The 15689-nt window shown below is 39.3% G+C and overlaps 1 protein-coding gene across 1 annotated transcript; it reads left to right on the forward strand.

Annotated features, from left to right (window-relative positions):
- The first annotated feature begins 1209 nt into the window (after nt 1-1209).
- Nucleotides 1210-9959, forward strand: oprk1 (opioid receptor, kappa 1). Its single transcript, XM_015608572.3, has 4 exons — nt 1210-1337; nt 1915-2164; nt 5912-6264; nt 8306-9959. Exons 2-4 carry the CDS (start codon nt 1920-1922, stop codon nt 8842-8844), a joined length of 1137 nt encoding a protein of 378 aa, XP_015464058.3. The 5' UTR covers nt 1210-1337; nt 1915-1919; the 3' UTR covers nt 8845-9959.
- Nucleotides 9960-15689: the final 5730 nt, after the last annotated feature.

Consider the following 15689-nt stretch of genomic DNA (forward strand, 5'->3'; position numbering starts at 1 on the left):
CACTGCACACTGTAGCCTCACTTAACCAGTGTTTTTTTCTTTTTTTTTAAAAAAAGACTGTAAAATCAGATAACTCTGAATCTGAGCCATCAACAGCTTCTTCATCTTGTGGTAGTTCAGCAGTGAATGTAGCACAGTTCAGCAGCAAGACCAAGAAAAGACAGTATAATGGCTTGAGCTACTTGTTGTATGGCTTCGTCTTTTCACTTCCTCTGACATTTTGTGAGTTTAAATCTAAACTCACACTCAAGATACAAGATTCAAGATCTGCACCCAAGTTTTTCACCCACATGTACACCTGTTCACTGTGATAATAAAAATCTTGAATCTTGTTGTGTGCATCCCAAGCTCAGGTTTCTTAGGCTACGTTTACATTGCAAGCTGCATTGCTCAAATCTGCTTTTGCTCAGATTTTGACGGTTCACATTCCCAAATGTAAGTGACTCTTTGCTTCATAAAGGCAAATGGTTTGCTAGAATGAAGAGTACACAGCTTGTCTGAACTACATGCTCAGGTCGAGGAGGTAAAAAAAAGACCAGATGGTTTGCTTTTGCTGTTTTTGCAGCTATAGCTGCACAGCTGAGCTGCACCCAGAGATGTGTGGATACGAGAGAGAAGCAATGTAGCGAATGCGTAAAAGCAAAAAGACACATGAATTCTGATTTGACTGTTCACATTTAAGTCACATGTCCATGGTTTGGATACGTATCCGATTTATGACCACATATGAAAGTGACTTAAATCTGATTTGAAAAAGAATCAGATCTAAACCACATTGAGCGAAAAATCAGATTTACCCTGGTAATGTGAACGTAGCCTTAAACGCTCTTGTAATTTAGAGGATCCAGTGATGTTTAGGAGAAACATGTACACAGAATTAAACCTATAGGGTTCTGAACATATTTATTTACCACAGAATGGGTTTTTGAAAAGCCCACTCTTTCCGGCCATATAGAAATTCAGCTTAGACGCGGAAGCCCAAATATGGGCATAAACAACATGGCGCTGACTGGACTCTTAATCTTTAGGAACCAGTTCGGTTCAGACTGTGAACTGAAATTAAAGAGGGGCGCGGCTATTAGCCTCTCGTAACCAATCAGCGCGCAGGGTCTGAGTGAGACCTAGCCAATCAGAGGGTCTCGGGGGCGGGCTGTGGCGGAATACGGGTGGAGGGAGTCAGAGAGCGCGTGTGGAGGAGCGGAGGAGGGAGGCTGAGAGTTGAGAGTCTGTGCGGGGCGGAGAAATCAACCACCGCGCTCTGGAGCCGTGTTTTCTTCGGGCTGTGAGAGTTTTATCTGCTCAGTTTTTCCTTTAGTCATTCAGCAACTTGATAAACGGTGAGTATTTGAGCGTTTTTTTTACGTTTAGCTTAAATTTGCCTTGTTTTGGACGTAAAAAAGGCTAACAGTAGTAGTATCTGCCTATAGACTTAATATAAATAGCTAACTAGCTAATTTAGTCTAAGTATTTTCTTGTTTTGCTAGCTTTAGCTTCATTGTGCAGTGTCTGTGTGCTTTCAAAATATATTATTTAAATTAATTTAAACATTTAAACACTATTATTGTGGTATATTTTGGAGCATATGGAGAAAATATCATTTTAACTGTATGGACATGGTGGGAAATTCGTTTTTCGTGATTTTTTTCGTAAAGAAATAATGCTAACAGTAGTATAGTATCTGCCACATACTTTTAAAATTAGCTAACAGCTATATTAACCTAGTATGTTCTTTTTTCGTTTTTATAGCTTTAGCTTCACTGTGCGGTGTCTGTGTAGGTCTGAATGCTTTAAAAACATATTATTTCCACTCATTTAAACATTTAAACACTGATTTTGCAGTACATTTACAAATATATGGAGAAAATACAATTAAAATACAATTTTAAATGTATTAAACTGGTGTTTTTGTCTCAGGAGAGATGGACAGTAACGTGGTGCAGATCTTTAAGGAGGATAAATGTCCTTCTTCTCATGCTGAGGACTGTGGGGTGAACTTCCCCTGGCAGTCTGGCTTCTCGGACCCCTACAACTACTCCGTGAACGAGAGCTGGACCGAGGACCCCGAGCCGCTGTCCCCCATCATCCCCGTCATCACCGCCGTGTACTCGGTGGTGTTCGTGGTGGGTCTGGTGGGGAACTGCCTGGTCATGTATGTGATCATCAGGTGAGAGAGCTCGTCCTGTACAGTAACTAAAACAGTGTTATCCCTCAGCTCTGCTCCTTCCTCAGCCCATTTTTGGCACGACACCCCACCTGGATCGAGCTGTAATTGAGCTATACTGGTCGCAGACCAGTTTAAAACTAGGCTGCAGCTGCTGCATCTCCTTCAGCTAAATTGTGTTAGAGGTATACATATAAAAAAGAGAGATGCTTTGGTCAAGGGTTCAAGAGCACAGACTGCAGCAGGTGTTTTGTCGCCCCCTTGTGACTGTGGGAATCACTGCCCTGCTGAAATAAAAAACATATCCAGCCTAGGACCAGCTTTTGCTTGTACAGCTCAAAAAAAATCTGAATCAGTTTCTCTGATTTAACTATTTATAGGTATATGTTTGAGTAAAATGAACATTGATGTTTTATTCTATAAACTACTGACAACATTTATCCCAAATAAAAATATTGTAATTTAGAGCATTTATTTGCGAAAAATGAGAAATGGACAAAATAATCAAATAAATTCATATTCATAAAGTTTTAAATCAATATTTGGTGTTTTTCCATCACAGTTTTGTTCTCCTTCACCAGTCTTACACACTGGCTTGTGCTCATCTATCTTCCTCTTGATTATATTCCATAGTTTTTCAATTTGGTATAATCAAGGAAAAACATCATCATTAAGTGGTCTCCTGTTTATTTCCAGAGCTGTAGCTGGTTTCAGGTGGTCTAAGTTTGTCTTTGAGCTTTAAGCTGGTCAGTGTGAATCAAAAAGGCTGTATATCCAAAAAAAACATGAGGAAAAAAACATACTGTATTCAAGCTCTTGGCCAGAATAATGTTTGTAAAATTGAATTGGGCTATGACAGGCCATCTTGGTCTTGCTGGTCATACTTGTCAACAAGCATGGTTAAGCTTGTTTTTCCACACTATAAAGTGCACCGTTTTATAGGGAGGACTATCAATAAATATATTTTCTGGTATATTTTAATACATAAAGTGCACCGGATTTTAAGCCGCATTAAGCGACACTAGTAAGGAACAGGGGTGTCGCCATGTTTTCCTTCTAATTTAGATTGGGGGAGGGGGCGTTAAGTTCAGTTAAGTAAAGCTAAACTAAGAAAACAAAACTGTAATTCTTAAAAAAAAACATCAAATGAAAGTTAATCTAAACAGATTTCTCTCCTGAAAACGGTTTATTTAGGTGAGTGAAGTGCTTTTGTTTATTTACAATAAGTTTAGATTTCCAGCTTTCTACTAAGGCTGGGTGCAGCAGCATTAGCATTAGCAGCTATCCTCTAGCGCTAGACGTGGTTAGCAGCTCTTAGTGCTAGTAAATGGTGCTCGACAGCACTACACTGAGAAACCCTGAGTGTTCTGGTAAAGGCATGGCGATTAGCTAGTGGCTCGTCCCACATAGCTTGTTTTAACTTGGTGAACGCACAGGCTACAGTCCGATATACTCACCTCTGAACAGCAAAAGAGCTAGTGCTGTTAGCAGTTAATCCCCATGCTGCTCCAGCAGTGCTGGCCGGGGTTAGCAGCAGGCTACAGGTCGATAATACTCGATAAAACTCCTGTATGCTGTTTTACTGGTCCCTAATACCTAACTGGTAAAATTCATACATAAGGTGCCCTGAAATTGTTTTGGAAAATAAAAGGGTTTTAAGTGCACCTTAAAGTGAAAAATAAGGTACTTCATGACTGTACAACCACAGCGCTGGGGTCCTGGGTTAAAGTTCCTTTCTGGGTGAAGTTTCCTCCCACAGTTAAAAAACATGGACATCAGGTGAATTGGATACTCTAAACTGGCCAAAAAATTGTGAGTAGCATTGGCTGTGATAAAGCAGGAAAATCATTAAAAGTGCAGATCAGAGAGGAGAAGGCTGTTTCCAACAGAATGACCCCTCTTCATATACAGCCAAGCAATGCTGGTGACATTCAGAGTGATTTCAAGGATGCTACCAATGATTTTATATAAGCATGGATGCTGTGGCTTCATTCCATTCTGTTCTAAAGAAAAAAAGCTAAAATGTCTGCCATGTTGTCACATTTGCAACTAGAGACTGTGTAGTGGGGCCAGGGGCAGGAGCAGACCTGCCTACTTGGTAGACTGAACTGGTAGACTCTCAGACTGTGTTCCACTTCTGCTCACAGCACAGAGTTCAGAGCGCAACCCACATGACCCAAAACAAAGCAGGGGCAAGATTCCCAAAAGGTCCTTAGGATCAGGATGATTCTTAGATGGTGGAGCGAAGTTTAATGAGTACTCTTTCTATATGTTAAGATATTCTTGAAGCGAAGATGCTTTTGGGAATGTGAAAAACTCAGTTGATTTTCTTTCGACTGGAAACCCAATTTGTCCAGTAAGTTTAATATTTTATAAAAGTCAATTACTGTTTGTTTATTAAGTAAAGGCCAAGTTTAATCCATTAGCTGCTGCGAGAAAGGCAGCATGCACCCACATTTCAGCCATTTCTTATTCTCTGTTGTCCGTAGTTTATAGAATAAAACAACAATGCTTATTTTACTCAAATATATACCTATAAATAGCAAAATTATAGAAACTGATTCAGAAACTGAATTGGTCTCTTTATTTTTTCCAGAGCTGTATGACCAAAAAATAACATGATTTATTAACTAGCTGTCTGATAGCTCGGCGATAACAAAGCTACTCCTTGAAAACAGAAAACAGCAGATGGCCTTTTCCAGCAAATACTATCAATCTCTTTAGTGGAACATGGGCTGTTTTGTCATTGAAATCTAGGGGGGATGGTTGGAGCTATACATCATACTGCAACCAGCAAGCAGAGGTCCTTGCACTGTGGTAGCTTCATCTTTGAGAGATATTGCGCTAACCGATGCTTATATACAGTCACTGGGTGCAATTGATGTATTCTTTATGGCCATTGGTTTTCTACAATTCTCTACAAACATAAATAAATGAAAATGACAGAAGAAAAAAGGCCTTGAAGCAGAGTTCTGTTTTGGAAAATAGTTTGTTATAATACCATATTTTTCTGACTATAAGACGCACCTAAAGTCCTTTAATTTTACCAAAAATCTTCAGTGCACCTTATAATCCAGTGCCTCTTATAATTCTACTGATCAGGTTGTAAGAAGCAGTAAAGCTACTCCGATGAATTACAGAGTATAAGAGAGTTAGCGCTGCTAACCGGGGCTGGAAATCACTGTTAACTGGGGCTGGCTAGTGCTTCTAACCGCAGCTGGCTCTGCTGCTAACTGCAGCTGGCTAGTGCAGCTAACTAAGGCTCGCTAGCTTCGCTAACCGCGCCTGGCTATGCTGCTTACTGCAGCTGGCTTGCGCTGCTAACCAGGGCTGGCTATGTTGCTAACCGCAGCTAGCGCTAACCCTTACAAAATACTGGAATTCTAAGCTTACTGTAAAGAAACTGACGTGCTTTACTTACCCAAATAAATAGTTTCCAGGAGAGAAATCTGTGTAGATTTCTCTCCTGATGTAACATTTAGAGCTTGTTTGACTTTTGCCTCATAGTCCCAAAAATACAGTAATAGTATAGTGTAACATGATTAGAAATCACTACAACTTCATGCCGATATATCTGGATATTGCTCATATCAGTCTAATCTATTGAACTATTTATTGTTTCTCATAACTTTTATCTTCTTTCAGAATTGCATTGCAATCTGACATTTTTTGGCATTATTTTTTGATGGTGAGTGTATATCATACAACTCTAGAACACATGTAATCGGCTTTTTAACAATTTCTTGGTAGATACACTAAGATGAAAACTGCCACCAATATATACATCTTTAACCTGGCTGTGGCGGACGCCCTGGTGACCACCGCCATGCCCTTTCAGAGTGCGGACTACTTGCTGAACTCCTGGCCTTTCGGAGAGGTGGTCTGCAAGGTCTTCATCTCCATCGACTACTACAACATGTTCACCAGCATCTTCACCCTCACCATGATGAGCGTGGACCGCTACGTGGCTGTGTGTCACCCAGTCAAGGCGCTGGATTTCCGCACACCCGTCAAAGCAAAGATCATCAACATCCTCATCTGGGTTCTGTCCTCTGCAGCTGGAATTCCTGCCATGGTGCTGGGAAGCACCCAGACCAACAATGGTACCCAATATCTTTTACTAGCTATTTGAAGCTATACAATGCATGCTGTATAGAATATGTATTAGAAGCTCCCAAACTAATAACAGACACAGCTAAGGTATTGTGTAATAAATATATATTACACAATACTGCTCTCTAAATATGATACACCACCAGTTAGAACTTGTATTGTAAGTCCCAGTACACCAATATATATGTTCTGTTTCCTTTTATTTGCCTGCCTTCACCGTAACCCAACAAAAATGTGGAAATTCATTGTATCCAGATTAAATCTCCATAATTCTTAATGTTTCTATTTATATATTTGCAATAATAAAAACAACTATTTTTCTGGTATTTCCTGAATCTGCAGAGTCTGTCCTTTTGATTGCACGTATGTTTTGAAGAACATATATGACTCACATTGGGATTTATTAGGCCATAAATAGGGTTGGGATTTGCTCTGAGCCCCAGTGCCTGATTCTTTACTTCACAGACAGATGCACAAATCCACCAATTACAGATAAGAGGCGGATGGCAGACTCACAAATCCACCAATTACAGATGAGAAACGGGTGGCAGACACACAAATCCACCAGTTAGCCATGACGAGGGGCAGAAGAGTATCTCAGCTGCGTCGTATTTTCACAAAGATATTACTAGACAAATCAATAAACATTAAATTCATGGCACCAGTGTGTACAGGATTAAATCACTGCAAAAATGAAAATAAGTTTTTATTGAATAATTATTGTGACAGACCTAACGAACACCAGCTAGTATTGTACAAACTAAATAAATCAAATTTCTAAATCATCGCACACCTAAAATCACATCTTTTTAGCTTGGATCTCAGACTTTATAACACAGTTAGACTTTAAGCACAGTTTTAATATGGCTACTGTCAATGAAAATGGTATGACTGTGCTCTTGGCTATGAGTCCACATACATTTGTCATTTAAAGTGCAATCAAAATATTTCTCTAAATCTTTGACCTCGTCCAGATGCAGATACACATTTTAGCTACAAAGCCTAGGAGTTCCTGAATAAAAGCGTTGCAATGGCATGTGTTGTTTAGATGTAGTACAGGGAGCTTGACTTGCATACATTAGCTCCAGTGCAAAACTAATTAAGCAAATATAATGTATCTTGTCTAAATAACAGAACAAAGACAGTTTGTGTGTATCAATGCTTTTTGGCAGTAGATCTTATACCGTTGGAAAGCTACATTTGTATGGTACAAGCATTTGTTGGATGAGCTGTGAATGAATGTAGAATGTAGGTTGCGCCTACAAAAAATGTACCAAATCTTGTCTGCCATTGCCAAAACAGATTTTTTTTTTATGTTTCTATTGAGTTTTGTGTCCCCAGGTGCTTGGTGTGGGGGTATCTGTTGGGAACCATGTGGGCCCATGGTCAGTCGGTGTTGGCAATTTATGTTTATCTGATCTGGATGGGGCCTGTGAGATATGGCAACTTCAAACTGGTGTTCAGTAAAAAACTATTTGCAGCATTATTTGGAGTGAGGCCTAGTAGCAGTATCTCCAAACCGAAGGCCAAGTTCCATACAATAGGGGATATCAGAGACAAGTCATGAAGTGGGCGTTCCAAGAACAAGAAACCACAAAAAGATTGTCAAACACTAAACGTGTGAATGACAGAAGAATCTGTTGGGTCAGCTCTGCTGCTCTTTTCACAAATGCATGTTCCTTACAAATATGCCCCTGTTTAAAAGGGAAATTAACAGGCATTCCAACGACTTAAGATTTATTGCCAATAAGCATTGTTACAACAAAGAATCTAAATATCTACCAAAAACAGATTATTATTTTTTATTATTTACTTATTTTTGTGCCATGTAAGAGTAGGGGGAAAGAACATTTCTTATTTTTAAATAAACATTTTTTTTAATATAAGATTCACATAAACAGATTTTAATTTATTTCAGCTTTGCTTGATGTCTCCACAGTACATTATTATAATGTTCTTCACAAGCTTGCACTGCACAGTCTGCTCTAAGAGCCCCTGGTGAGTAATAACCTTGTCCCATATGTTCCTCAGGCACCACCGAGTGTGCACTCCAGTTCCCCGACCCCTACATGTACTGGGACACATTGATGAAGATTTGTGTCTTCATCTTCGGCTTCGTGGCACCCCTAATCATCATCACCGTCTGCTACACTCTGATGGTGATGCGACTGAAGAGTGTCCGGCTTCTGTCGGGCTCACGCGAGAAGGACCGCAACCTGCGGCGCATCACTCGCTTGGTGCTGGTGGTGGTGGCTGTGTTCGTGGTCTGCTGGACTCCCATCCACATCTTCATCCTGGTCAAAGCTTTGGCGCCTGGAGTCCCAGAAACCACTGCAGTGATGGGCGCCTATTTCTTCTGCGTGGCTCTGGGCTACACCAACAGCAGCCTTAACCCTATCCTCTACGCCTTCCTGGACGAGAACTTCAAGCGCTGCTTCCGGGACTTCTGTTGCCCGGGCCGCAGCCCAGCCAACGGACCAGGCATGCTGCGGGTCAGGAGCACCCTCCGAGAGCACACGTGTCCGGCAGAGGGTCGAGGGGGAGATGGTGGCCACGGCAGGCCTGTATGACTAGCCGTGGAGCTGTCCTCCTACCATGGTCAGGAGGACTCGAACGATCTGGGACTAACGCAGATCACCACCGCCATCTGAAGAGGCTGATTTACACTTCTGCTTAGAGGCACTTATTGTGTAAAGAGGCAGAAAAGGAGTTTAGGGGTATTGGTAGCTTGCAGATGCTCACAGAGACCCCAGTTTCATTTGTTTCATTTTGTTATTCCACCACTGAAACTCTGTATATGGACCATGTGTGCTCATGGTATGCTGAAGGAAGTGTAGGTGGGGTAAGTATTAAAATGAAACAAACTACCCCTACACTGCTTTCAAACATGGTGTTGGTTGTGTTAAACTGAAAAATGTTGAGCCCTACTTGGCAAGCTAGCTTAAGAAAGCCCTTTTCAGTCGAGTATATTAACATCAAACCCAGACTCAAACAGATGGCCGTGTTGTGGGACGTGAGGGTGGACAAGGTTGGTTGAATACCGAGGTCAAAGGCGAGACAGAGCAGCACGTCGTCCTTCTTGCCACCACTTCTCCACAGCCCACACAAACAGCGGGCATTCACATAGCGTATATCATGTTGCTAGCAGTAGCTCTTCCTAATGGAATTGAGGAAGAAACAACCAGACGTCCACAACTTTGTAAAGCACAAATTTAAGGTGTTTGATAATCAAAATACATTCAAGATGGCAGCAGAGGAGTGCCTTTCATTACTTCCACAAAACTGCATGAGATCCAAACTATACATTGGGTGAATCTGCAGCCATCACTGTTTGGTTGATAGTACAACTTCCAGTGTTGAAACTGGAGCAAGACCCAAAAATAGTAGCTTGCCATCAGCTACCAGAGCCCTGAAAGAGCACAAATAGGCCTTGCTCTCTCTGGGTGGGTAGATCATGCTCTTTTCCTGTTGATCAGCACAGGGTGTCTGTGAGCTGATGTATCAGAACCGAGTCGCTGCGCTTTCCTCCGAGCGCGCTGTGATGCTGTTGGCAATGCTGCATCAGCAGCAGTTCGAAAAGAGATGGTGGCTGACTTTACATGTATCGGAGGAGGTATGTGCTAGTCTTCACCCTCCTTGAGGCTAAATGGGTGGGACTTGGCCTAGATAAATTGGGAGAAAATGGTGTGATAAGATGAAAGATCTTCAGTATTACATCCAGTACCTTACTTCGTTTGGCAACACTGTGCCTAATTGTGCATTTTTTAACATATGCTGGATAATATTATAATTAGTGTTCATCTTTGCTGTTTTAGAAGTGAAATTCAGCCTCAATGCTCTTTCACACCACATTCGATTTCTCGATATGTAAAAACTAAGGTATATATCAGATGCAGATCAAAGCTGCATAAATGTTTTAATCAGACCTTGTTCGACTTTCTGCAGTGTGCGACACGTTAAAATCAGGCTGACCAATCAGTGCTGAGCTCCAGTGAGTAGTAGAGCTGCGGACCAAACAAATGAGTCTGAAGGCAGTTTGGAGGAGTTCAAAGAAAATACATTACCAGTCAAAAATGGGATACTCCTCTCCTTATTCAGTGTGTTTTTATGATGTTTTATATTGTAAATTTAATATTAAAGACATTAAACTCATGCAGAAGTGTTAAGTAAACAGAAAATGTTAAACAGAAAACCTGGAGGTGCTGAACAACAGTTGTTCTTTTTTTTCACAGTTTTTTGCACAGTTTTTGCTGTGCTCCAGCTCATCCCACATCACCCATCTCAGTTGGGTTTAGGTCAGGGGATTGTGGAGGCCAAACTACATGATTCCACATGCCCCTTAATCGTTTTCATGTCTTAAATATTAATCTACAATGTAGAAAATAAATTAAATAAAGAAATAAAGAAAAACACTGAAAGAGAAGAGGTGTGTCCAAACGTTTGACTGTATATTCCAGAGCAGAGCTGAAAGGCTGGGGAATGGATTATATTACATGCCTCTTTATCTAATCGTTTTATAAAGCTATAGGAGAAAACTAAAGACAGTGGAAAAAGGAGCAGAAAGCTGAAAGATAAACTGAGAGAATGGACATTTTTGAGTTTGTCTGGCCCCATTTACAGTAAGGAACCTAAGATAAAAAAAATGTCAGAGGTGGAGGGCTGTTTTCACTATGTCACAATCATATTCATTATTTTTATGTCCCAACTCTGTGTGCAATGGCCTTCAGTGTCACAAAAGAGAAGTGGTGCCTTTTAGCAGTGAGAGAGGGAGTGGCTCATTATTTGCCAAAGAGTTAAAGGAGAAATCTGGTGTGAAATGGATTTGGGGTAAAGTGAAACATGATAATCAGGTGGAACCTTTGTTTAATAGCCCACCTTCTTGCTCCCAATAGGTCGACAATGCTAACAATAGGGGCATAGTGCAGCCAGTGCAAAGAAATTACTCTTTTTACACCATTATCAAGCTGAAAGTAGATTCACACTTCATTGGTAGAATTCCGAGGGCTCTAGTTATTAAAACAAGGCACTGAACAGTTTGGAAGTGCACAGGTACTGTACTGTTTATACAGACAGAACCTTGAGGTAGTTCTCCAGGTGCCACCATGTTGAAATTAAGTCACAATAATTCGACTGACGAGTAGGGGTGGGCGATATGGCTCTAAAATAATATCACAATATTTCAGGGTATTTTTGCGATAACGATATGCTTGGCGTATATAGGAAAACAGAAAAATAATTAATTCATTTCAGGAATATAGTATAAGAGCAAAATAAATAATATAGCATAAAATAATATAATGCAGCAAAACATTTAGTGCATTTATATAAACTGCAAACTAAAACAATTATACAACAAGTACACTTGTTAAACAATAGAATAAATAATAGACTACTTTTAAGACAGAACAGCCCTATTATCACAATATGGATTTTTAATATCACGATATTTCTGTGTCAAGATATATTGTATACGATACAATATTGCCCACCCCTACTGACGAGTACGAATTAATAGATTTTGCATTTTGCAAAATAAATGATGTGGAAATATGTAATATTATCATACATAATAAATATTTGCCAACTCTAAACTCAAAACTAATTCAAGAATTGATATGATTTATCCACTGTAGTTTCATTTGTGCTCGTCAGTCGACTAATTGTGATGTAATTTCAAGATGGCGGCACCTGGAGAACCTGCTCAAGATACTGTAAATAAAAACAGTGTTTTTTAATAAACTACCTGTGCATTCAAAGTTTTCAGTGCCTCAGAATTCTACTAATAATGTACTTTGAAACTGTTAATGGGGTAAAAATAGTGATTTTTTTTTGCATTAGCAACGCTATGCTCCCAATTCTAGCATTGTAAGAAGCAATGGATAAAAGCACTGAATTGAGGCTATTCTGCAAAGGTTTGTAAATGTCGTTATCATGTTTCACTACACCCCAAGTCCATTTAACACCAGAATTCTCCTTTAAGACAAATAAAAGTGAAATGCATTTTGGTCCTACAGTTTTATAGACTCCCTTGCTATTCCTAAGGCTATAAAGCTTTTTAAAAAAGTCAGAATACCCTGCATGTAAATGTCAGGGGGTGTTTTTTCTTTTTCAGAATTCAAACTGTGGGGGATCTTGTCTGAACTAGACGTATCTCCCTATCTCCCATACTAATGCAGTGTACTGGTGAAGGTCTCTGTATCAGAATGTTGTATCAGAGAGCAACAACATGTCCTGATGTTGCCAAGATATTGACAGTTCACTGCTAGATACAAGGTTTTTTTTTTTTAGATGTGTTATTGTGTTATTGTTATCTGTTCGCATTTTCATCAACTAAATCAGAAGGCTAGATAACTGAACTTTGATCCAGACATGACTGGATGCCTTCCTGCCTCAGAATCCTGTCTGAATAAACAGTTACATTTCAGACAGAGCCTTTCTGAGCCTATCTGCAGTGCTGTGCCTCACGATGATGGCGACTGGTTGATCAGAGAAGTGGGTGGTAGCACTGAGGGTTGAGAAATGAGATAAAAATACTCATTCCTACTCTTTATCCGATCCAGTATTATTTTCTATCCATTTCTTCTGTACAACATTTTACAGTTTTCATACTGGTTACTACTCTGGGCTACTACTTAATATCAGTACGTAGAATTTTAGCCTTCAAGTTACTGTTTAGCAGCTATTGCAGCTGAACTGGGATTGAGCCTAAACTGTCATATGTGGCTATAGATTATCACTGGTCCCTGTTTTTGTTTGGTATTAGTAAGATGCATCTCCAGAGATCATCTAATCTGATTTCATGACTGGAGTAAGAATACTAAATAGGCATTAGACTGGAGTTAGACAAACTCTTCTTAGGTTGTTAAAACATGTAGATCACATGAAATGCAAACGCAACTCATATTTAAACAAGTGAGGGGACAAAGAACTACAGCACTCAGAGAATCTGCTGCGATGATGCAGTTGATTAGGTGGACTATTGAGCCCGCAGAACACAACCATCAACAGGACACGAAGAGTGCTTCAAGATGCACTGGACCCCATGTACAGATTTCCAATTAATAATCAGATCACTCAAGATGTACAATTATGGCTAAAATCTTAATATTCACACAAGTATGCAACAAAAAAAAAACCTGACAAATGCTTTTGAGGAAATGACAGCCTGGCAGGAGTGCTTATACCTAACAAAGCTTGGTCAGATTCATCAATGTAGAGTATAACTGCCAAAACAGACCTAAATATAGCACACAACTAAAGCACATTTTGTAACAACAAAAAAGCTTTCTGTAATCAAAACGGAAACTCAGTAGATAGAACAACCATCTTCTAGGTAATATTATTAGGAGTTCAGCATTAAAAACTGAAAAAGACCTTTTTTGCTCATCCACACAAAAAAATTGCAAAAACAGAGTTACTGAAAATGATGCATTGTTGTGGAACCGTGGCAAAAGCAAAGAGGAAAATTTTTTATTTTTTTTTATAATATGGTATGAATTAGGGTATTGGTTGTCTGGCACTGCTTAGATACAGTCTAATTAATTCAACCTTTCTTTCTCTCTCTAATTAGCCATGACTCAGTACTTTTGGGTGAAAAAACTAAAATTCCCTGAAGTGTTTGTGATGCTTTCTGTTTATACCCTCCTTGTGTGGATGCTAGAACAGGTTTCTGTCCATCTTATTGTCATGCAAGCATTTTCCACATATGTACAGTTAATTATAGCAGAAACCAAGTAAAACACAAACGGAGTCTGATTCAGTGTTTCAACTCAAACATATGAAAAATGAAATAGAAAAACAAACCTGTGTGTATGTGTGTGGTGTGTGTGTGTGTGTGTGGCATGAATGTGATTACACAACTTCTAGACTGTGAAATGAAAACTCTTCTGCACATTTCAGTGTGTACATTTTAATCATGTGACATGATCATCACTCAGGAAGCGTGGGTCAGATACAGTTAAGTTATGCTGCAGGAGAACAACTCTATTTTTTACAGAGTAGACGTTATATATAATATATTTAGAGCTGCTGGTTGTTACAAAAGCTTCTTTCGCATTTTGTTTACTGATTTGCTGTGAAATGTTGTGTGTGCTTACCTCAAGAAGAGAAATACTCACCATTGTACGCTCACTAATGAATAATCAAAAATAAATTTGATGTCTAGTTATAGCTAGTCACTTATGATGTATGCCTTTTGCCTGCGAAATGTGGGAAAAACTTTGATATACTTTTTGGAAACAGGGCTCTATAACTACTTACTAAGGCTTCGTCCAGATGTATCGGTTTACGTATGAAAATGTAGTTTTTTTTCTCTCAAAAACCAAAGTGTTTAGGAAAATTTGTCCATCCACCGGAGGACACAAAAACAGCTCAACCATGCTTGAGAGAACACAACAGCTTAGCTGGGGGTGAATATTTGACATATAATACTGTATATTTTCAATATCAAGCATAACTGCCAAAACAGACCTAGTTGTAAAGGCTGTTCTGCCCATCCACATGAAAACAGTGAAAATAAGATAACAGAGTTGTCAAAAATCGCCACCCTGAAGAAATATGGTGGTACGTAAGTAGACCACAACAATGAGAGAAAAGGCTACATTTTTGTGTATATCTGCGTCTGTGTGAACGAGGCCTAAATAACTTGAATGTGCAGTTATGTGGTTTATTTTTTTAGAAGCAGTGTTGGTGTTCTTCATGCAGAGTAAGAAATACAGCCTCTTTTATGATGTACTCACCATCAAAGTGCAAAAGGAAAAACTCATTCTGCTTTGCTCACGCCTGATCCAATTAGCCTGATCTCATTTGCATAATGCTAATTGACAGGCATTGGCTTTCATTCATTATTTGCATTTATTAGTAACATTAGCGTGTTTGAAACTAAGTACCAGTTCAAACTTTTTGCACAGGCGTCTATTTCTACTGTTACATCCATTTTTCTCTTGTAATAATGTGGTGCATCACTCATGTTGTTGCTTTAATTTTGATACATATTAAGAATGTAAATTGACAAAGTTAACTATATAGAATGTATAGGTTTTTAAATATTTAGTGTTCAGAAACTCTTCTATTTAAGGCTGTGTTCAGACTGTAGACAAATCAGATTTGATGGCAGATTTGAAATCACTCTGGATTTCATGTGATTGTTGTTTATTTTGTTGCAATTAAAGCAAAAGGTACTTTTAAAATCTGATGTGAGCAGCCAGACTGAGACACATCTATACAAATTCACTTGTCACTGATTTTCAAACCACCTCCAATTGTGACTTTTATATGCCTATACTAGAGGTGTAACAAAGCATTGTCGCATGATGCATCATGCACCATGGAAAAAATTGGCAATGTGCATTTGGGAACATACCGTATTTTTCTAACTTGAAGGCGCACTTAAAATCCTTTCAATTTCCCAAAAATT

This window comes from Astyanax mexicanus, chromosome 8 (assembly GCF_023375975.1).
Source record: "Astyanax mexicanus isolate ESR-SI-001 chromosome 8, AstMex3_surface, whole genome shotgun sequence".
Taxonomy (NCBI): Eukaryota; Metazoa; Chordata; class Actinopteri; order Characiformes; family Acestrorhamphidae; genus Astyanax; species Astyanax mexicanus.

Excerpts from the sequence above, each read along its gene's own strand:
- oprk1 (XM_015608572.3), top strand. The coding sequence starts at position 1,920 with ATGGACAGTAACGTGGTGCAGATCTTTAAGGAGGATAAATGTCCTTCT. Across the intron at positions 2,165-5,911 it reads GTCATGTATGTGATCATCAG|ATACACTAAGATGAAAACTG; the intron begins GTGAGAGAGCTC and ends ATTTCTTGGTAG. Across the intron at positions 6,265-8,305 it reads AAGCACCCAGACCAACAATG|GCACCACCGAGTGTGCACTC; the intron begins GTACCCAATATC and ends TATGTTCCTCAG.